The following is a 23,046-nucleotide window of genomic DNA, read 5'->3' as shown; positions in this document are numbered from 1 at the left end:
CCTCTGTGTGTGTGTGTGTGTGTGTGTCCCTCCCTCTGTGTGTGTGTGTGTGTGTGTCCCTCCCTCCCTCTGTGTGTGTGTGTGTATCCCTTCCTCTGTGTGTGTGTCCCTCCCTCTGTGTGTGTGTGTGTGTCCCTCCCTCTGTGTGTGTGTGTGTGTCCCTCCCTCCCTCTGTGTGTGTGTCCCTCCCTCCCTCTGTGTGTGTGTCCCTCCCTCCCTCTGTGTGTGTGTCCCTCCCTCCCTCTGTGTGTGTGTGACCCTCCCTCTGTGTGTGTGTGACCCTCCCTCTGTGTGTGTGTGTCCCTCCCTCTGTGTGTGTGTGTCCCTCCCTCTGTGTGTGTGTGTCCCTCCCTCCCTCTGTGTGTGTGTGTCCCTCCCTCCCTCTGTGTGTGTGTGTCCCTCCCTCTGTGTGTGTGTGTGTGTGTCCCTCCCTCTGTGTGTGTGTGTGTGTGTGTGTGTGTGTGTGTACGTGTGTGTCCCTCCCTCTGTGTGTGTGTGTGTGTGTCCCTCCCTCTGTGTGTGTGTGTGTGTCCCTCCCTCTGTGTGTGTGTGTGTGTCCCTCCCTCTGTGTGTGTGTGTCCCTCCCTCTGTGTGTGTGTGTCCCTCCCTCTGTGTGTGTGTGTCCCTCCCTCTGTGTGTGTGTGTCCCTCTCCCTCTGTGTGTGTCCCTCCCTCTGTGTGTGTGTGTATCCCTCTCCCTCTGTGTGTGTGTCCCTCTCCCTCTGTGTGTGTGTGTGTCCCTCCCTCTGTGTGTGTGTGTGTGTCCCTCCCTCTGTGTGTGTGTGTGTGTCCCTCCCTCTGTGTGTGTGTGTGTCCCTCCCTCTCTGTGTGTGTGTCCCTCCCTCTGTGTGTGTGTGTGTGTGTGTGTGTGTGTGTGTGTGTGTGTGTGTCCCTTCCTCTGTGTGTGTGTGTGTGTGTGTCCCTCCCTCTGTGTGTGTGTGTGTGTCCCTCCCTCTGTGTGTGTGTCCCTCCCTCTGTGTGTGTGTCCCTCCCTCTGTGTGTGTGTCCCTCCCTCTGTGTGTGTGTCCCTCCCTCTATGTGTGTGTGTGTGTCCCTCCCTCTGTATGTGTGTGTGTGTGTCCCTCCCTCTGTATGTGTGTGTCTGTGTGTGTGTGTCCCTCCCTCTGTGTGTGTGTGTGTCCCTCCCTCTGTGTGTGTGTGTCCCTCCCTCTGTGTGTGTGTGTCCCTCCCTCTGTGTGTGTGTGTCCCTCCCTCTGTGTGTGTGTGTCCCTCCCTCTGTGTGTGTGTGTCCCTCCCTCTGTGTGTGTGTGTCCCTCCCTCTGTGTGTGTGTGTCCCTCCCTCTGTGTGTGTGTGTCCCTCCCTCTGTGTGTGTGTGTCCCTCCCTGTGTGTGTGTGTGTCCCTCCCTCTGTGTGTGTGTGTGTGTCCCTCCCTCTCTGTGTGTGTGTCCCTCCCTCTCTGTGTGTGTGTCCCTCCCTCTCTGTGTGTGTGTCCCTCCCTCTCTGTGTGTGTGTCCCTCCCTCTCTGTGTGTGTGTCCCTCCCTCTCTGTGTGTGTGTCCCTCCCTCTCTGTGTGTGTGTCCCTCCCTCTCTGTGTGTGTGTGTCCCTCCCTCTCTGTGTGTGTGTGTCCCTCCCTCTCTGTGTGTGTGTGTCCCTCCCTCCCTCTGTGTGTGTGTGTCCCTCCCTCCCTCTGTGTGTGTGTGTCCCTCCCTCCCTCTGTGTGTGTGTGTCCCTCCCTCCCTCTGTGTGTGTGTGTCCCTCCCTCCCTCTGTGTGTGTGTGTCCCTCCCTCCCTCTGTGTGTGTGTGTCCCTCCCTCCCTCTGTGTGTGTGTGTGTCCCTTCCTCTGTGTGTGTGTCCCTTCCTCTGTGTGTGTGTGTCCCTTCCTCTGTGTGTGTGTGTCCCTTCCTCTGTGTGTGTGTGTGTCCCTTCCTCTGTGTGTGTGTGTCCCTTCCTCTGTGTGTGTGTGTCCCTTCCTCTGTGTGTGTGTGTCCCTTCCTCTGTGTGTGTGTGTCCCTTCCTCTGTGTGTGTGTGTGTCCCTTCCTCTGTGTGTGTGTGTGTGTGTGTGTCCCTTCCTCTGTGTGTGTGTGTGTGTGTGTGTCCCTTCCTCTGTGTGTGTGTGTGTGTGTCCCTTCCTCTGTGTGTGTGTGTGTGTGTGTCCCTTCCTCTGTGTGTGTGTGTGTGTGTCCCTCCCTCTGTGTGTGTGTGTGTGTGTGTCCCTCCCTCTGTGTGTGTGTGTGTGTGTGTGTCCCTCCCTCTGTGTGTGTGTGTGTGTGTGTCCCTCCCTCTGTGTGTGTGTGTGTGTGTGTCCCTCCCTCTGTGTGTGTGTGTGTGTGTGTGTGTGTCCCTCCCTCTGTGTGTGTGTGTGTGTGTGTGTGTGTCCCTCCCTCTGTGTGTGTGTGTGTGTGTGTCCCTCCCTCTGTGTGTGTGTGTGTCCCTCCCTCTGTGTGTGTGTGTGTGTCCCTCCCTCTCTGTGTGTGTGTGTGTCCCTCCCTCTCTGTGTGTGTGTGTCCCTCCCTCTCTGTGTGTGTGTGTCCCTCCCTCTCTGTGTGTGTGTGTCCCTCCCTCTCTGTGTGTGTGTCCCTCCCTCTCTGTGTGTGTGTCCCTCCCTCTCTGTGTGTGTGTCCCTCCCTCTCTGTGTGTGTGTCCCTCCCTCTGTGTGTGTGTGTCCCTCCCTCTGTGTGTGTGTGTCCCTCCCTCTGTGTGTGTGTGTCCCTCCCTCTGTGTGTGTGTGTCCCTCCCTCTGTGTGTGTGTGTCCCTCCCTCTGTGTGTGTCCCTCCCCCTCTCTGTGTGTGTCCCTCCCTCTCTCTGTGTGTGTCCCTCCCTCTGTGCGTGTCCCTCCCTCTGTGCGTGTGTGTGTGCGTGTGTGTCCCTCCCTCCCTCTGCGTGTGTGTGTGTGTGTCCCTCCCTCCCTCTGCGTGTGTGTGTGTGTTTTTGTCTCCCTCCCTCTGCGTGTGTGTGTGTTTTTGTCTCCCTCCCTCTGTGTGTGTGTGTGTGTGTGTGTGTCCCTCCCTCTGTGTGTGTGTTTGTGTGTCCCTCCCTCTGTGTTTGTGTGTCCCTCCCTCTGTGTATGTGTGTGTGTGTGTGTGTGTCCCTCTGTGTGTGTGTGTCCCTCTGTGTGTGTGTGTCCCTCTGTGTGTGTGTGTCCCTCCCCCCGTGTGTACCTGTCCCTCCCTCTGTGCGTGTGTGTCCCTCCCTCTGTGCGTGTGTGTGTCCCTCCCTCTGTGCGTGTGTGTGTCCCTCCCTCTGTGCGTGTGTGTGTCCCTCCCTCTGTGCGTGTGTGTGTGTCCCTCCCTCTGTGCGTGTGTGTGTGTCCCTCCCTCTGTGCGTGTGTGTGTGTCCCTCCCTCTGTGCGTGTGTGTGTGTCCCTCCCTCTGTGCGTGTGTGTGTGTCCCTCCCTCTGTGCGTGTGTGTGTGTCCCTCCCTCTGTGCGTGTGTGTCCCTCCCTCTCTCTGTGTGTGTCCCTCCCTCTCTCTGTGTGTGTCCCTCCCTCTCTCTGTGTGTGTCCCTCCCTCTCTCTGTGTGTGTCCCTCCCTCGCCCCGTCTTGCTCCTGGCCCCCCTTCGCGCTCTTGTGCCTGGCTCCCCCCTCGCGCCCCCTCTCTACCCCTGGTTGCGCCTTGCCCCCTCTCTCTCCTTTCTCTCCTCTCTCTCCCACCCCCCCCCCCCCCTCTCTCTCTCTCACCCCCCCCCCTCTCTCTCTCTCACCCCCCCCCCCTCTCTCTCTCTCACCCCCCCCCCCTCTCTCTCTCTCACCCCCCCCCCCTCTCTCTCTCTCACCCCCCCCCCTCTCTCTCTCTCACCCTCCCTCTCTCGCTCTCTCACCCTCCCTCTCTCGCTCTCTCACCCTCCCTCTCTCGCTCTCACCCTCCCTCTCTCTGTCTGCGCATCCCCCCCACACCCAGTTTTTTTTCGTTAAGTTGTGCTGTCAGTTTCACAGCCGTCAGGTGTTGACATCAGAAAAAGCAGTTTCCCAACTTCGACATATTCGGGGTTTTATAAAAAAAAATGTTGGAACCTGTCAAAAACTCTGAATCTGTCTGAAGTTGGAAATCGCTGTTCCTGATATAGCAGCTGTCAGCTGTGAAACACGCAGACCGGATGGAAACCTTTGGTGGGCTGGATTCTGGCCCGGCGCCTTATGTTGGATAACGCTGTTCTACAGGGCTGGTAGGATGCAAGCATAGTGCTTATGTTTGGGATGTCAAATTTGAGCCAAGCAACAATTGCCCCCTAGTTGCTCATCAGTATTGAGTACAATAATGGAAATAGTTATGAAGTGTAGGCTCGTGGAGTACATGTATAACAATATGATTTTAAAAACACCCAATATAAATTGAGATGGGAATATCTGGCTGGTAAACATGGTTGACTTTTCTGAGGATGTTACAAATGAAGTAGATAGCAGAATACCCTGTGAGGGATCTTTCAGAAAACATTAAGTCCCAATTTAAAGATTCCTAATTAACCTTGAACTTATAGGAATCCAGTATAGAATATAGGACTAGATTAGAAATGGAGAGCGATACAATGTCAGATTTGATGGGGGGGGGGGGGGGTGTTGCGTGGAATATCTAAGTGGTCACCGCTTTAATTGCTGTTGTTTTTAATGTATGTTCATAATCTGGATATGAAAATGTAATGTAGACTTGCCAAACTGACTGGTACAGATCAAGAATACAGCAAATGTTTTACTGAGCGGAGTGTCTCCTGACAATGCAGAGCACATGCAGAACGATTGCCGACATCATCAGTGCGTCCGAACATTTGCCAGCTGGCCAGTATGAATCAGCGCATGCGCGTACTGACGTCATCAGGTAATGATGTCTGAGAGTTGCCTCACCTCATCCCTCAATGGCTGCAATCCATTTCCCCCCAACAGTACCCCGCTTTGGCTGTTTGCTTCCTGCCTTGCCGCTCCCCTCCCCCCTTCACTCACTCACGGCCTTGCCGTTTCCCCTCACCCCCTGGTCAATCGCTCCTCATCTCGCCGTTTCAGCCGCTTTCCCCGCTCGGCCGATCACTCCCCACCGTGCCACCTGGGGAACGAGCTGCCAAGGCTGGTGCGAGTGGCCAAGGGGGAAAAGCAGCAAGGCCGGGAGCAAGCGGCGAGCAGACAGGTGCGGGAGAGAGCGGCGAAGAGAAGTGCGATGGCAGGAGGAAGCAGGATACTGTTGGGGCTGGGATGGAGGCAGCGATCACAGCCATTGAGGGTGTTTGAGTTTAATTTGTTTTTTGTGACAAATTGAGCAGCACCAATTTCTTTTTACTGGCAGCTGCCTGCGATGTTGCAGATAGTGACGTTTCAGTCGACAAGGCTGCACTTGCGCATGTGCCAGTACTGAGCCACCTAGTGTTTGCATTGTCAGCAAACAAAGCTTTTACTGAAAGATTTGTGAGAAATGGCAACACCTTATATTTCTGTAATGTTCCTTATAATAGTGAGACTTGGAAACTGGAGGAGCAAAGGGATTCTCTTGAGTTTACAAGATTGAAAGGTGATCTAATTGAGGTCTTTAAAATGATGTAGGATTTGACAGAGCAGATACAGATACATTATTTTTTTCTGCTGAGGGAATCCAGAACAAGGACGTACAATCTTAAAATTAGAGCTAGCCCATTCAGGAGTGAAATCAGCAAGCACTTTTTTTTAACAGTGGGACTCATCACAGCCGATCATGACCTTGCTCTTAGCTGATGTCTATATGTGCACACATACACATTTCCCTTCAGATATCACTGCCCAAGATCCTGCATGAGGTCGATTATAGTACATCTGCTACCCTAGCTGACATCAGCTAACTTAACACAGATCATGGATCAAACCTGGGTCTGCCCAGTAAGAGGAGAGCTCCACTGTATATTTCTGTAGAGACTGAGGAAGAAAAGCCGAATGATATATTAAAAGAAATGTATTGTGTTCATTTCCTTAAGTTCTAACACCTACTTCCTGTAATAGCGCTCTGTCATGGTATTTCAATCATGCCTGAATTACCTATTTTGAACCATATTTCTTATACTCCCGTCAAGTGAAATTTTCAAGACTGAGATTGACAGGCATTTTTGGGTAAGGGTAACAAGTGATTTGGATCAAAGGTGGGTAAATTGAGTTAAAGTGCAGATTAGCTTTGATCTAAATGAATGGCATTATAGGCTCGAGGAACTGAATGGCCTACACCTGTTCTTATGCTCCATGTACAGAAAGATGTCTCAACACTTTAGAAAGCAGAGAAACAGTGCAACTGAAAAAAGAAGTAAAGAGGTAAGGTAGTAAGTTGGGAGTGGTAGGTTTAGGGAGGGAAAACTACGGCAGAGGAAGTTAGAGGATAGATACATAATTACTTAAAGAGCAACTACAAATAAGGGGGCCAAGCAAGAAATAATGACAAATAAGGCAGGGTGAATGTAGTGAGACTGTGGAGATGTTTGAAAGTGAGCATTAAAATGTAAGTCAACTTGTTTGGGTACCGGGAACCAGTAGAGCTTAGGGATGAGAGTGAATACATGGGCCAGCATTCTGATTGAGTTCTACTTTGTGAAAAGAGCAGATAAGATTGGAGAAGTACAGACCTGAAAAGATAAAGGTGTTGACCTTGGCGGAGCTGGGCAATGCGTTTGGCAGGCAACTTAAATCTAACTTTGCTGAATATGGTTAAAACAAATGGGATAGAGCTCCCAGAAGGAGGCTTGAAAAATGATAAACTGTTACATTCAGCACTTTCAATGTCAGGATCATTTGATTAAGCAATTAGGAAACGAACTAAAATGTTGAAAGATATAGTTGAGAATGTTTTTTATTTATTCATTCGTGAGTTGCACCCATCGCTGGCAAGGCCAGTATTTATTGGCAATCTCTAATTACCCTTGAGAAGGAGGTGGTGAGCTGCCTGCTTGAACCACTGCAGTCCATGTGTTCGTGTGTTGTCGGTACACCCACAGTGCTGTTAGGAAGGGTGTTCCAGAATTTTGACCCAGTGACAGTGCAAGAACAGCAATATAGTTCCAATTCAGGATAGTGCGTGACTTGGAGGGGATCTTGCAGGTGATGGTGTTCTCATGTGCTTGCTGCCCTTGTTCCTCTAGGTGGTAGCACCTTCCAAACTCACGACCTCTATTGGAGGAGCTTTGTTGAGTTGCTGCAGTGCATCTTGTAGATGGTATATACTCCAGCCACAGTCCACCTGTGGTGGAGGGAATGAATGTTTAAGATAATGGATGGGGTGTCGATCAGGTGGGCTACTTTCTCCTGGATGGTGTCAAGCCTGAGTATTGGAGCTGCACTCATTCAAGTGAGTGGGGAGTGTCCCATCACACTCCTGACTAGTAGATGGTGGACATGTTTTGGGAAGTCAGAAGGTGAGATACTCGCTGCAGAATTCCCAATCTCTGATCTGGTCTTGTCACTGTATTTATGTGGCTGGTCCCATTAAGTTTCTGGTCAGTGATGCTCACCCGCTACCAAGGATGTTGTGGTGGGGCATTCAACAATGGTAATGCCATTGAACGTCAAGGGAAAATGGCTCGATTCTCTCTCATTAGAGATTGCCTGGAACTTGTGTGACTTGAATGTTACTTGCCCAAGCCTGGAATGTTGTCCAGGTCTTGCTGCATGCAGGTAAGAACTGAGCACTGCAATCATCAGTGAACATCCCCACTTCTGATCTTATGATGGAAAGAAGGTCATTGATCAAGCAACTGAAGGTGGTTGGGCCTAAGACACTCCCCAGAGGAATTCATGCAGCGATGTCCTGGGACTGAGATGATTGGCCTCCAACAATCACAACCATCTTCCTTTGTGCTAAACATGACTCCAGTCAGTGGAGAGTTTTCCCTCTTATTTCCATTGACTTTAATTTTACTAGAGCTCCTTGACTCCACACTGGGTCAAATGCTGCCTTGGTGTCAAGGAGTGGTCTCTCATCTCATCTCTGGAATTCAGCTCTTGGGTCCATGTTTGAACCAAGGCTGTAATGATATCTGGAGCTTAGTGGTCCTGGTGGAACCCAAACTGAGCATCGGCGAGCAGGTTATTAGTAACTGTCACTTGATAGCACTGTTGATGACACCTTCCATCAGTTGTTGATGATTGAGAGTAGACTGATGGGGTGGTAATTGGCTGGATTGGATTTGTCCAGCTTTTTGTGGACAGAACACACTTGGGTAATTTTCCACATTGTCGGGTAGGTGCCAGGGTTGTAGCTGTACTGGAACAGCTTGGCTAAGGGCATGACTAGTTCTGTAGCATAAGTCTTCAGCACTACAACCAAGATGTTGTGGGGCCCATGCTTGCTGTATCCAGTGCACTCAGCCATTTCTTGATACCACGTGGAATTAATCGAATTGGCTGAAGAGTGGCATCTGTGATGGATGGAGACCTTAGGAGGAGGCCAAGATGGATCATTCACTCGACACTTCTGGCTGAAGATGGTTGCAAACACTTTAGCCTTGTCTTTTGCACTGACGTGTTGGGCTCCATCATCATTGAGGATGGGGATGTTCGTTGAGCCTCATCCTCCTGTTAGTTGTTTAATTGTCCTCCACCATTCATGGCTGGATGTGGCAGAACTGCAGAGCTTAGATGTGATCCGTTGGTCGTGGAATCGCTTAGCTCTGTCTGTTGCATGCTGCTTCCACTCTTCAGCATGCATGCAGTCCTGTGTTGTAGCTTCACCAGGTTTCCATCTCATTTTTAGCTGTGCCTGGCATGCTTTCCTGCATTCTTAATTGAATCAGATTTGGTCCCCTGGCTTGATGGTAATGGTAGAGTGAGGGATATGCCAGGCCATGAGGTTACAGATTGTGAAGGAATACAAATTCAGCTGCTCCTGATGGCCCACAGCAGCTCATGAATTCCCAGTTTTGAGCTGCTGGACCTGTTCCGAATCCTTTCCATTTAGCATGGTGGTAGTCATAGTCATAGAGTTATACAGAACAGAAACAGACCCTTCGGCCTATCGTGTCTGTGCCGGCCATCAAGCACCTAACTATTCTAATCCCATTTTCCAGCACTTGGCCCGTAGCCTTGTATGCTATGGCGTTTCAAGTGCCCATCTAAATACTACTTAAATGTTGAGGGTTTCTGCCTCTACCACCACTTCAGGCAGTGCGTTCCAGATTCCAACCACCCTCTGAGTGAAAAAGCTTTTCCTCAAATTCTCCTGCCCCTTAAATCTATGCCCCCTGGTTATTGACCCCTTCGCGAAGAGAAAAAGTTTCTTCCTATCTGTGCCCCTCATAATTTTGTATACCTCAATCATGTTCCTTCCTCTTCCCCCCCCCCCCCCTTCAGCCTTCCTGGCTCTGAGGAAAACAACTCTAGCCTTTTCAGTCTCTCTTCATAGCTGAAATGCTCCAGCCCAGGCAACATCCTGGTGAATCTTCTCTGCACCCTCTCCAGTGCAGTCACATGCTTCCTATAGTGTGGTGCCCAGATCTGTACACAGTACTCCAGCTGTGGCCTAACTAGCATTTTATACAGCTCCATCATAACCTCCCTGCTCTTATATTCTGTGCCTTGATTGATAAAGGCAAGTATCCCATATGCCTTCCTAACCACCTTATCTACCTGTGCTGCTACTTTCAGTGATCTATGGACAAGTACACCGAGGTCCTTCTGACCCTCTGTACTTCCTAAGGTCCTACCATCCATTGTATATTCCCTTGCCTTGTTTGTCCTCCCAAAATGCATCACCTCACACTTCTCAGGATTAAATTCCATTTGCCACTGCTCTGCCCATCTTACTAGCCCATCTATATAGTCCTGTAATCTAAGGCTTTCCTCCTCACTATTTACGACACCACCAAATTTTGTGTCATCTGCGAACTTACTGATCATACCTCCTATATTCACGTGCAAATCATTAATGCACACTACAAACAGCAAGGGTCCCAGCACCGATCCCTGTGGTACACCACTGTTCACAGGCTTCCACTTGCAAAAACAACCTTCGACCATCACCCTCTGCCTCCTGCCACTAAGCCAATTTTGGATCCAATTTACCAAATTGCCCTGGATCCCATGGGCTCTTACCTTCTTAACCAATCTCCCATACGGGACCTTATCAAAAGCCTTACTGAAGTCCATATAGACTACATCAACTGCCTTACCCTCATCTGCACATCTAGTCACTGCCTCAAAAAATTCAATCAAGTTAGTTAGGCACGATCTGCCCCTGACAAAGCCATGCTGACTATCCCTGATTAATCCCTGCCTCTCCAAGTGGAGATTAATCCTGTCCCTCAGAATTTTTTTCCAATAGTTTCCCTACCACTGATGTTGGACTCACCGGCCTGTAATTACCTGGTTTATCTCTGCGACCACATTCGCTGTCCTCCAATCCTCTGGTACCTCTCCTGTGGCCAGAGAGGATTTCAAAATTTGTGTCAGAGCCCCTGCAATCTCCTCCCTTGCCTCACATAACAGCCTGGGATACATCTCATCTGGGCCTGGGGATTTATCCACTTTTAAGCCTGCTAAAACAGCTATAACTTCCTCCCTTTCAATGCTAATATGTTCAAGTATATCACAATCCCCCTCCCTGATCTCTGCACCTACATCGTCCTTCTCCATAGTGAACACAGATGAAAAGTAATCATTTAAAACCTCACCTACGTCCTCCAGCTCCACACACAGGCTGCCATTCTGGTCCCTAATGGGCCCCACTCTTTCCCTGGTTATCCTCTTGCTCTTGATATACTTATAAAACGCCATAGAATTTTCCTTTATCTTGCCCACCAGTGTTTTTTCATGTCCCCTCTTTGCTCTCCTAATTACTTTTTTAAGTACCCCCCCCTACACTTTCTGTACTCCTCTATGCCTCTGCTGTTTTCAGCACTCTGAATCTGCCATAAGCTTTTTTTTTCCTTATCCAATCCTCTATATCCCTTGACATCCAGGGTTCCCTGGACTTGTTGGTCCTACCCTTCACCTTAACGGGTACATGTTGGCTCTGATGTCTCCCTATTTTCTTTTTGAATGACTCCCACTGGTCTGATGTAGACTTTCCTACAAGTAGCTGCTCCCAGTCCACTATGGCCTCATTTGAGGAACCTTCTAAGATATCATCCCTCCTTACTGCAGTAATTGACTCATTGATCAACAGTGCAATGCCATTTCCTCTTTTACCCCCTCCCCTGTCTTGCCTGTAGATTCTATACCCTGGAATATTGAGCTGTCAGTCCTGCCCCTCCTTCAACCATGTCTCTATGATAGCAATAAAATCATAATCCCGTGTACTGATCATCACCTTCAATTCATCTGCCTTACTAGTAAGACGCCTTGCATTGGTAGTGCCACACAACACAGTGGAGGGTGTCCTCAGTGTGAAGCTGGGACTTTGTTTCCACAAGGACTGTGGCGGTCACTCTTAGTGAATGATGCGTTGGTACAGTGCATTGATCAGACCATACTTGGACAGCCATATTCCATTCTGATCATCATGCCGTATAAAGAAAAATATAGAGAAAAGAGCCAGAGTATAAAGGAAATGAGTTTTGTGGAAAGCTAGAGGAGGTCTACATTCAAGAGGTTAGGGAGAATCTGATTAAACAAACTGTTAAGCAACGATGAAACCACTGTAATCCCTCATTGTAATAGACCAGTAGAGAATTTACATTCATGAAAAGGATTAGAAACAACTTATTAGCGCGATGAATGTTTGGAATCATCTGTGAGGTAAATAATTGAGGTACATTTTTAAATGCAGCTGGATGAGATTATGGTACCAATGAAGGAATTTTGGAGATGAATATCTTATTTTTTTCCCTTGACTCTTCATAAATTTTTAAAGAAAACATTTTCTTAAGTGGAAATTAGTTTATAGTATAGGAATTTGCTGACCAGTTAGGTGTGTCTGAGATGCTTGGGATTTTTAAATTGTTTATTTCAGTTGGTATTGGTACTCAGAGCATTAATGGTGAAAGAAACTGCCCATTTCCTGTTGTCATCAAAATTTCCAGCCTTTTTTTTGGTACATCATTTCGATCTGTTGAGGTCACGTAGCTTAAGTTTACTGCTGAAGGACCTAATGGAAGAAGTGGTCTAAAATAGTTGGAGATTAGATAATTCTTGCATGTACTTTTTATGTTGTTCACCCAATGATGAATTTTAGGCTGGCCTCCCAAAATGGTATTACCATGTTTTGCTACATTTATGAGCCTGGGTCTGAAAAACGCATCTTTGCTATTTGCTCCCACTTTGAGAGAATCAAACTGAACATGCTTATAACTAAAGTCATATGTTTCAATATCTAATCTTTGAATATGCAGAGTAACAACTTGCCAATGTGATAGGCAAATATACTTTTAAATCAATTCTAAGTTAAGCAATGAGTGTTCTTTACATTCGCCACTACCTGTTCCTGGGCCATCTGGATTGATGGATTCAAGAGTGAGATTGTGTTTATATTGTAGTGAAATTAGATCTTCACCTTGTAAAACAAAAAAAAATTGGGAAGTGGAAGAATTTCTGTGAGTCATGCATTATCAGCATTGCCAGGTTCATGTATATAGTTCCTTTTACAGAGTGCCAACATCAGTACGCCTTTTAAAAGTCTATAAAGTTTATACTATCACAAATAGCAGCCATTGATGTTTATCTTTTCGGATAGAATGTTATGTAAATGCAGGTGACACTGGTAAAGGAGCTGGGAGAAGTTAAAGCCCAGCAGCATATGGTGGATCACACTAACTTATGGTTGAAATGGCTCCATGCACCCTTAATAGTTAATTTCCTCAGTACATGGCACTTGATTAAAAGCAGGGCAATATAGTTAATGTGTGTTGCAAGTTATTATTGAGGAGTTGACATACTGCAAGATTAAAACTCGAATGTCAATTGATATTTGAACCCTGGAATGTTATTTCTTGTAACACGCTTGAGTTTGTTTTCTTTTGAATGGGTGAGGTGCCGTGGTAAATGATGGAAATTTTGACTCCTGCTTGTGCACTGCATGATTTAGACAGTACAAGGTTTATTTAACTTTCTACTACCATAAGTGGATTACTCTGTCATTTCTTTGTATCAATTTTATTTGATCTGCATTTAATTGGGGGCTCTGATGGTGAGACAGTTTCTTAAAATTTCTCAATGCAGGTTTAGGAAATCGAGCTGCTGGGTTACCCACTGCAGCAGGTGTGGAAGACCTTAACATCATTCAAGTTACAGTCCCAGGTAGGGTGTAATTTTATGCTTGTTACACCTGTGCAGTTGTCTGAGCTTCCTCATTATATTTGTCACATAATTGTAAAGGTTTTTCTCCCAATTTCTGTCCATTCTAAAATCTGCTTTTAGGGTAGAACATCCGATCAGCAAAGATTAAGTATGAACATTTGATTGTACTCATTCTGTATTCCTGTGTGTCCAAGTCTTTTGTAGGCGCTAACGCATTTAAAATAAATTGGTTAATGTTTGTGTAAAAATTACATCAAAGAATGGAGTACTGCCTCATTAAAAATTCATGCACAAGCTTTGCTGATCAGAATTTTATACCCTTTTGTTTTCAATTGAAATGTTGAGAACTTCCCATTTGTATGAAACGCTAACTACGCCACATAAAACAATGTAATCTCTTCACTTGGGGCGGTGACCAGGGGTGAGGGGATAGTGGATCAGATGGGCACTCACTTCTCGTTAGTTCTGATAGCAGAACCAAAAGCAGATTTCACTGCAAGATTCAATATAGAAGGGCCAAAAAAGGCTACCTGACTGCAAAAGAGGGAATTTCTTAAAGCATTTGTCCCTGATAGATATGGGCAATATATCTTGTAGGGAGAAGTAGTACTTTTAGTGAACAGTGAAGTCCATACCAATGGCAGGCAACTAGTTATTCTGCCCCTGTAATTTGAAAAAATTGCATTTTATATCTGAGTAAGAATTTCTCTTCTCTTTCAGAAGGTGAAAGTGAAAAAGTGTCCAAGGTGGAAAAAGCCAGACAACTGAGAGAACAAGTAAATGACCTGTTCAGCAAGAAATTTGGTAATGTTTTGATATAAATGTTTAAATGTTAGTATCATGTGATTGCTTTTGTTAAAATTGGATTAGATGTTTTGTTACATAAGAGATGGAAGCAAATGTTTAAATGTAACCTTTATTATAGGCGAAGCAATTGGAATGAATTTCCCAGTGAAGGTTCCTTATAGAAAGATAACCACCAACCCCGGATGTGTTATAGTTGATGGTATGCCTCCAGGAGTTCCATTTAAAGCACCCAGTTACCTTGAAATAAGTGCCATGAAAAAAATCCTGGAATCTGCAAACTTTATCAAATTTACAGTCATAAGGTAAGTTGTCTCGGGCTTTTCACTAGAATGTCTAATCTGGCATCTCACTTTACACAGCATTATGAAATGTTAAATGCTTATGCTATGTATAAAGCTTTTAAAGAGTGGACACCACTGATGGTTAACACTACAATGTAGGAAGAGCTGGATGGTGCTGTACCATAGAGCACTAGGATATGAGTTCTGTCCTATAGTCTATGAATTTGTGATCTTGGTTCAGGCATATAGGAGGGAAATGCAGAATAGAAGTAAAGCCATGTCAGAAGGAAACTAGGTTGCTCTCTGTATCTTTCACAGCGATTTGAGAGCAGCCAAGAATGGAGGTAAAAATTTAGGGGGAAAAACTTTTTTTTTTAAAAAGAGGTTGGTTTCAAATTTTTTTAATACAATTTTTAAAAATTTACCTGCTTTTTTCCCCTCCCACAGACCTTTTCCGGGGCTTCTGATTAATAACCGTAAGTGAAAAGTACTACTAGAATGAAATTTCAATGTACATATAACACAGTGAATGTATATGTGTAAGTAGATTTTATGCTTAATCATTTGCACCTCAAAGACCAGTGCTCAACCTGACTCATTTTTGTTTCTTCAACTTTGCAGAGCTAACTGAACAAAGTGGAACAGAAGCACCAGCTGCACTAGCAGCACCATCAGAAACACCACCACCTGCATCGGTGGTACAGACTGTCCCATTGGTACCACCTGCATCAGTGCTGCCGACACCAGTGCTACCGACTGTATCACTGGTACCGCTTGTACCAGCAGCACAAGGTCAGTGTACTGTTCAGCACATTGATGTAAATCAGAAATCACTTTCTGGAGATACTTTTATTTGTCTTTTACTTTGTGTAAAGCTATCAATATCTGAAAAGGTATAACTCTTATAATGAAAATGTCATAATACAATACTTAAGACTTACTTCACAATCATTAATACAGGATTTTTTTTTTTACACGTGCCTGTGGACTTGGAAGTAACTTAAATGAACATTGGTAACACAGCTCTACCTGAAGCCCTGTTTACACTTCATTGATTTGAAGCTGATTAAATCCAAAATGCAGCAGTGTTTGTGAGAAGCCAGAGAATGGATGGTTTCACTGGCTGTTTGTAGTCATTAGCTGTCTGCTGCCTGGCTTTAATCTTTAAAAAAACTGGCTGCAGATTACGCTTCTTAATGTTCTTGGCAGCCAGAGTGAAATATAAACTTTATATTTTTGTTTTTGTTATTTTAGCAAAAAAATGTGTTTTGTGTATAAAGCAAAAGCACCATTTTACACTCGTACTGACTTTTCTTTGCCAATTTTAGTGAATGAAGGAGTGGCTCATTTTATATCTCAGCCCTGGTTTCAAACAGATTCCGAAGTGAATTCATATCCTGTTAATTTTTTTTTAAAGGCCTAGTTGCTTTTTACACCACAGTGTGGTACACCACAGCACATGTGCTCGGACCCAAGTACGTTTATAATTTTTTTATTTGTCCATGAGATGTGAGCATCACTGGCACCACCAGCATTTATTGCCATCCCTAATTGTCCGTGAGAAGGTGGTGGTGAGCTGCCGCCTTGACCCACTGCAGTCCATGTGGTGTAGGTACACCCACAATGCTGTTAGGGAGGGAGTTCCAGGTTTTTGACCCAGGAACAGCAACATAGTTCCAAGTCAGGATGGTGTATGACTTGGAGGGGAACTTGCAGGTGATGGTGTTCCCATGTGTCTGCTGTCTTTGTTCTTCTTGGTGGTAGAGGTCGTGGGTTTGGAACATGCTGTCGAAAGAGTTCAGTTGATCGGATTTGTCTCTTCATGATTAGGTTAAGCTCTGATCTAGTGTTTGAGGATATAAAATTAAAGAACCAGATCTCCACTAGGAAATTGATGTAGGCAGAAATCACTAGCTCCTGCATCACACCAACTTTTCTGATCAAACCTGATTTTATTACTGTGATTCATTGAATTTGTTTGGTTTCTGTTCTACCAGATACACCTCAAACACAAGAACTGCCTAAAATAAAAGAAGAGCCAAACTCAACATGGTAGTAGGAACTCAAATGAGTGCAGTAAGTTTAGCTTTTAGTGGGCTTCTGCAGCCAGCTCATGAAACATCTAGTGGTTCCTCTCTGCCAACAGTGTCTTTGCTAGGATTTCCCTCTGATATATTTATCACTGTTACTGCCACCTTTTTGTAAAATGGCCTGTTCTTTCCTTTCCCTCTAGCTCACTTAATTTATATCACTTAAACTCTGCATGCTCTGATTTTTGTTATACTAAATTAATATTTTTATTAGAACTAAATAAGTTGCAGCCTACATTTTAGCAGTGAAGTGTAAAACTGATGTGTAGGTTTCAATAAACTTGCATTACAAAGAGTCTAATAGAAGTCATCACATAACCTGCTCCCATAGTTATCTGAAAGGCCTGTTAAAGTTGGGTTTTCCCCCCAATTTAAAATCCTATTTTTTCCTGTCAATTGTTCTCAATTATTTTTCCTGATGGGGTAGAAAAGCAGGAGAAAAATGAGTTGGGACAAGTTGTGCCCCAAAATTCCTGGGAAATTCAGAGAAAACAAGTTTTAATTTTTTTTTTATTTTGCACATTGTTAAAACTCAAAACAAGGGATGGATTTAAAGTATAGTCAAACTAAAGGACTACCCGTAATTATTTACACAGTTCACAAATAAATTTTATGGGATTTGCCATCAAACTCATAAAAGTAAGATTGAAGAACTTTTGCTTGTGGCTCCACCCATTAACCTCCCACTATGATGGTGGGATATTAAAAATTTTGTGCACAGGGGAACAATTACGATCTTATGTTTAGTAAACACCACCTTGATATTTGACCTGTGTCAGGCTTTGATTGATAAGACTGTATGGTAACTGTCACTGCACTACTGTCCTTACTCCATACTTAACAGAGTGAAAGATTTGCTGAAGCCATTTGCTGTAGTATGAAGGATAAGGTCTTCACAACAGTACGTAATGATGGTCCAGGTCCTCTTTATTTAAAAATACATAAGATTTGTTTCACTTTCTGACAAAAATTGGATCCAGAGAGGCTGTGCATATCAGAGACCTCTATCTAGCATGTATTGCGGTGCTGACTTCATCAGTGTAACTCTCAGGGCATGTTCAGATGTGACTTTTATAAGGAAAAAAATGGGAAATGTTGTGGGGCTTTTTCTCTCAGATTTGGGAGGAAATCTATTTTTACTGGCTCACCATCCCATTTTTAAAAAAAATGGAAGTTTACTGGTGGGAATGGTTATAAGTTATATTAGTGGCCCCAAGTTAGCTTGTTGAAATTGTTGGCCTTATTACCATCTTAATTTTTTAAATGAGACCAAATTCAATTTAAGAAGGAGCACCACCTATCTTTTCCAAAGCTTTCAGGTTACCATTCTCAAATTATATGGTTGGCTAATTTATATTTATGTTTCATTTCTTCTCAGATACAGTTTCTGAGTAAAAGACAATATTGGTTATGCACCCGACTGACAGGGCAGTAGGAGATGATGATTATTTCCCCCTCAGTGACCTTGCTTCTCTAGTTCCTTTTGCTGTGCTTATACTATTTCTATGTCACTGATCTTGGCCATTTTTATGATCTGAAATCCTTTTTTATTTTGTTTAAATTTCTAAAAATGTAAGCCTCGATATGAACTGTACTGATGTGGAAACTAATTTTTTGTTCCCCTCAAACTTGCAGGACCTGATGTCAGTCTGCATGAGAAATCCCAGCCTCCAGAATCATCCAGTGCGGAGGTGTGAGCTTCAGAAAGCTTGGGCATCAGCTGTGTATTATAACTGTACAACATAGGAAAAATGTTTGCTTATATCCAGACCTTTTTGTACCATTGGAAAGAATTTTTTCTTTTTTTAATCAGCACAAGATAAATTGCTTCTGTGAAATTCACCAAATGTTGTCTCTTTGGTTGAGGGAGTGTTCTGTACATCTGACTTGTCAACCAGAATACCTTTATTAAAGTGAAGAAAAAATACTTGGTTTGTACTGGTGGCACCATTTGTGATGAATGTTTGGTTCAGTAATATTGATGACCTGTCTTGTATGACACTCAATACTACAGGCAATACTTTGATTATTGTAACTGATTATGTTGAATTGTTGCCCCCAAAAACTGTATATGGTGTACCTAGAAACAGTGAAAATGAGAGAACTTAACAGTTTGAATATTTTCTCCCTTTTTGCTATTTGCAGGGTTCTGTGTAATCCTTTGGGAGATGGTGGGAGGGAGGAGTTAAGAAAATATAATTGCACCAATATCACAGTTTTTATTAGTCTGTTTTTACTCAGTAGATGAAGAGGGATCATCCTACCTACAGTCAAGTAGTTCACTGTAAGGGAAATTTGGAAGATGAGGGTTGGGTTTGAATACAAGCTTCCCAGCACATGGCATTTATTCTATCTCCCATAAAAATTACACATTATTATAGTGTACAAACTAATGAGACAGTCAGCCTGCCTCATTAATGAGAGCTGGGATCCTTCTCTCTACTCCAGCTAACCCTGTAAGCTCAATTTGGAAACTGTTTCTTGAGATTGGAAAATTGCACGTCACTCTGCTATTTAAGAAGGGTGAGAGGGATACCAGGGAATTATAGAGCAGTTAGCCCAATATCTGTAGTCAGAAAATTACTAGAGTCTATCATTAAGAATAGGGTGACTGAAGGCTTGGAAAAATTTCAGCTGATCAGAGAACTTGCATGATTTGTAAAGGGTAGGCTATGCCTGGTGAACCTGATTGAATTTTTGATGAGGTGACTAAAGTAGTGAACAGGAGAATGTCACTGGATGTTGTTTATATTGACTTCCAGAAGGCACTTGATAAAGTTCCTCATAAGATACTGTGAGCTAACATTGAAGTTCATGGAATTAAAGGCAAATTATTACCTAGTTCAGAAATTGGCTGAGCAGTAAGAGGACAACGTCAAGGACAAAATTGTCATGTACATTATTTGGTAGGATGTGACTAGTGGCATCCCGCAAGAATCTGTGCTGGGGTCTGAACTATTCACCATATTTATTGATGACTTAGATGATGGAATAAAAAGCCACAAATTTGTTAATGACACAAAGATAGGTGCCGTAAGCAATGTAGATAGAAGCATAAAATTACAGAGATATTAATAGATTAAATGAATGGACAAAACTACAGCAAATGGATTTCAATGTAGGCAAATGTGATCCACTTTGGACCTAAATGTCCAAAACAGGGTACTTTCTAAATGGTGAAAAGCTACAAAGAGTGGAGGTTTTATTTATTCTTCCATGGGTTGTGTGTGTCACTGGCATGGACAGCATTTGTTGACCATCCATAACTGCCCTTGAGAAGGCTATGGTGAGCTTGCCAGGCCATTTCAGAGGGCAGTTAAGAGTCAACCACATTGCTGGTTCTGGAGTCACGTAGGCCAGACCAGATAAGGACAACAGATTTCCTTCCCTAAAAGACATGTGAACCAGATGGGTTTTTACGACAATCAATGATAGTTTCATGGCACCATTATTGAGATTTTTTAATTAATTAATTGAATTTAAATTCTACCAGCTGCCTTGATGGGATTTGAACCAGTGTCTCCAGGACATAATTTGGACCTCTGGATTACTAGTCCCATGGTATTGCCACGACACCACGGGTGGGTGGGTTCAAGTACATAGATCATTAAAATATTATGAACAGGTCCAGAAATTTTTTTTTTAAAAAAAAGTCTTGTGGAATACTGGCCTTTATATCTAGAGGAATAGGAACAAGGGGATAGCAGTCATGCTTCAGCTGTCGAAAGCCCTGGTTGGACCATACCTGGAGTACTGAGGAGTTCTGGGTACCACACCTTAGGAAGGGATATATTGGCCTTGGAGGGAGTGCAGCATAGATTTACCAAAATGATACCTGGACTCTCAAGGGTTAAATTACAAAAAGTAAGGTTATATTCTCTGGAATTTAGAAACTATTTCTGCTGGATTGGGCATTGTCTAAAAATTTGAGCCAGACTTTCTCAGGAGTGAAATTATGAAACACCACGCAGAAAGGGGTAGAACTCTCTTGTAAATGGCATTTGATACAAGATCAATTGTTAACTATCAATCTCAGATTTAAAATTATCAAGGGTAATGGAGCAAAGACAAGTATATGGAGTTAGTTCGCAAACCAGCCCAAGAGCTCATCGAATGGCGGAACAGGCTCAAAGGGCTAAATGGCCTCCTGCTGCTATTATGCTCCCAAGCTGATGCCCTAATATCTAAGATGGTCTTCACTGGGAATCCTATTGGTGCTGTAAGCATTGGTCTCAGCTGGTTAAACACCATATGTCTGACAAATCATGGAGCTCTCGAAACAAAACTGCATCTAAACTGTCTGGACTTTGTAAGTTGGATCTGTCCCTGCAGGGAGAGTGTGTACTTTAAATTGGGCCCACAATTAATGTGTTCAGTATAGTGTGCAACTCTGAAAAAGGGATTGTGTTTTTTTTTCTCCTGTTCGGATGATATTAAAATTCAATATACAAAAAATTAGATATCCAGTACAAAATGATTTCACTTGATCTTCAAACTTGCTCCAATCAAATAAACACTTCTTAAGGGGTTAAAAACAAAATGCTGGAAATACTCAGCAAATCGCGCAGTATCTGGAGAGAAACAGTTAACGGTTCAGGTCAATTTTTTTTTTCCCGAAGTTTTCAAAGCATGTACAGACTCTGAAAGAACAAAGGGAAGGTCTGTGATGGAGGGGAAGGCAGGAATCATTAAATGAGAAAAGGAATGATGGTGCAAGGCTAAAGAGGGTGGCATAGGAAAGTAAAAACACAAGACTGATCTAGAAGAGCTGTAAATAGCAACAGCCAAACCATTACCCAACACTTGCTGTGAGAAAAAATTGAAACAGTAGTTATGACATGCAATTGTTAAACTCGGTGCTGAGTCTAAAAGGTTGTAAAGAGCCTAATGGAAAGATGAGATGCAGTTCGTTGGGCTCCTGTTGAGCTTTATTGGAATAGTGTAGGAAGCCAAGGACAGAGGATTAAATTGGTAGATGGGCAGAAGTTTGTCTTGATTGTAAACTGAACTGTTCAGCAAAGTGATCATCCTAGATTTGTTTGGTCTATAGAGAAGACCATCTTGTGAGTACAGAAAACAATTTAAAAGCAAAAAATCACAGGAAAGAGTGCTTGGGCCCTGGATAGTTGGGAGGAGGTGTAATGGTAGGTGTTTCCATTTGTACAGTAAGGTGCCATAAAGGGGAGTTGGTTTTGGGAGTGATTTAAGAGTAAATCAGGGTGCCACGGAGGGAATGGTCCCATCAGAATACTGGAAGGGTAGGATCGGAGATTTATTTGGAAATCGAAGTGATCTGTTGAATGGAGGCTAGTGGGGTAGAAGATGAGAACAAGGGAGCACTATGATGGTTTGTGGAAGGAATGGGTATGGGCAGTAGAGCAGGAAATGAGATGGACACAGTTAAGCACCTGTTGACCACTGGAAGAGAATCCTCAGTTGAGTCAAAAGGATGAATCTGAGCATTGGTGTGGAAGGTGACTGTCAGAAAAAATGCAATGGAGAAACTGGGAGAATGGAATAGAGTCCTTACAGGAAGTGATGTGGGAGGAAATGTAATCAAGGTGTCACTGAGAGTTGGTGGGCTTATAATAGATGCTAGTTGACAGCCTATCCCCAGAAATAGTTAGAGAAGTTGAGGAAAAGAAGAGCAGGAGGGAAGGATGGAAATTGGAAGCAACACCAATAGTCATTAATATATGAGAAAAAAAAGTGAGGGAGGGGAATCTGAGTAGAACTGGAACAAAGAATGTTCTGCGTCCCATGAAAAGGCAGGCATAACTAGGACTCCTACAGCTTCCCATAGCGACACTTTTAATTTGGAGGAATTGAGTGAAATCAAAGTTACTCTGCAAAGAGTTGATGTGATCACATGTATCTGGCACTTGTGCTATCCATTTGAATTGAGCAGATTCTGAATTGGTATAACATTGAGACTTGGTGCTGATTGTCAAGAAAAGGATAAAGTACTGAAATGGTCAATGCCATAACAATGTTGATAAATATATTCAAAATCCCATCCATTTATATTCAAATGATTGCCAAAATTTCACCTCAAACTGGCATCTGACAAGTCAATTGGATATAAACACTAGCTCCTTTTTTGAAATCTGGCAATCAGTGGAAGTGAGTTGGAATTTTTACTATATATATATTGAATGATAAACTTTAATATTTTCATTTTCAGAGATCCCCTTAATTAAAAACATCCTCATTTTGAATTCTCCCCAAAGCATAGCCTATTTAGTTACATAGTTCTGAGAAACTAGCATACTGGGAAGTTAATTTAGAATGTGTTGCATATGGGTCTGTCCTTCTGCACTGGCTAAAAGTTGTTCACTTTCTGTTTGATCTCTGTCAAAGATTGGGTGGAAAAAAAGATTATATAGTAGCAGCTATGACATGACATTCAAAGCAGTTGGATGTTGGTCTCAGTTGACATTTTTTAGTAGCTACTTTGGAAGATTTAAACTTCTAATGCATATTCTTTGTTATTTTACCCTTAAGAATAAGTTGAAATGTTAAAGCATCAACACTACATGCAAACATTTAATTCCTCAGTCCAAACAGGATCTGATGAGGGCCAGTCCCTATAGTCAGGTAGTTTTGACTGTTCTTGTCAAATCCCTCCTTTTCACTTAAAAATAAGATTGTGATCTATTTTTAAGTTAAGCACTGAAGCTTATTTGTATAGTTTGCTGCAAATAATTTACTGTTGTTCCTGTTAGCATTTTTACTAGGAT

General features: G+C 43.8%; 1 protein-coding gene across 9 annotated transcripts in view; it reads left to right on the top strand.

Moving 5' to 3' along the window:
* The window catches only part of LOC137346600 (general transcription factor II-I-like), a 237,451-nt gene extending 219,218 nt beyond the window's left edge, over positions 1-18,233 (top strand). For 7 of the 9 annotated variants that reach the window (XM_068010145.1, XM_068010146.1, XM_068010150.1 and 4 more), the window contains 6 exons: positions 13,051-13,128; positions 13,849-13,932; positions 14,054-14,237; positions 14,664-14,692; positions 14,838-15,008; positions 17,942-18,233. In XM_068010145.1, coding sequence (XP_067866246.1) covers positions 13,051-13,128; positions 13,849-13,932; positions 14,054-14,237; positions 14,664-14,692; positions 14,838-15,008; positions 17,942-18,003 — 608 coding nt within the window. In that variant the 3' untranslated portion in view covers positions 18,004-18,233. Of the gene's footprint in view, positions 1-13,050; positions 13,129-13,848; positions 13,933-14,053; positions 14,238-14,663; positions 14,693-14,837; positions 15,009-16,213; positions 16,293-17,941 lie in introns of those variants that run through there. The other 2 variants (XM_068010148.1, XM_068010153.1) reach the window with 2 other exon arrangements.
* Positions 18,234-23,046: the final 4,813 nt, after the last annotated feature.

This window comes from Heterodontus francisci, chromosome 30 (assembly GCF_036365525.1).
Source record: "Heterodontus francisci isolate sHetFra1 chromosome 30, sHetFra1.hap1, whole genome shotgun sequence".
Lineage (NCBI taxonomy): Eukaryota > Metazoa > Chordata > Chondrichthyes > Heterodontiformes > Heterodontidae > Heterodontus > Heterodontus francisci.
The sequence above is the reverse complement of the archived record's forward strand: the minus strand, read 5'-3'. Positions and strand labels throughout refer to the sequence as shown.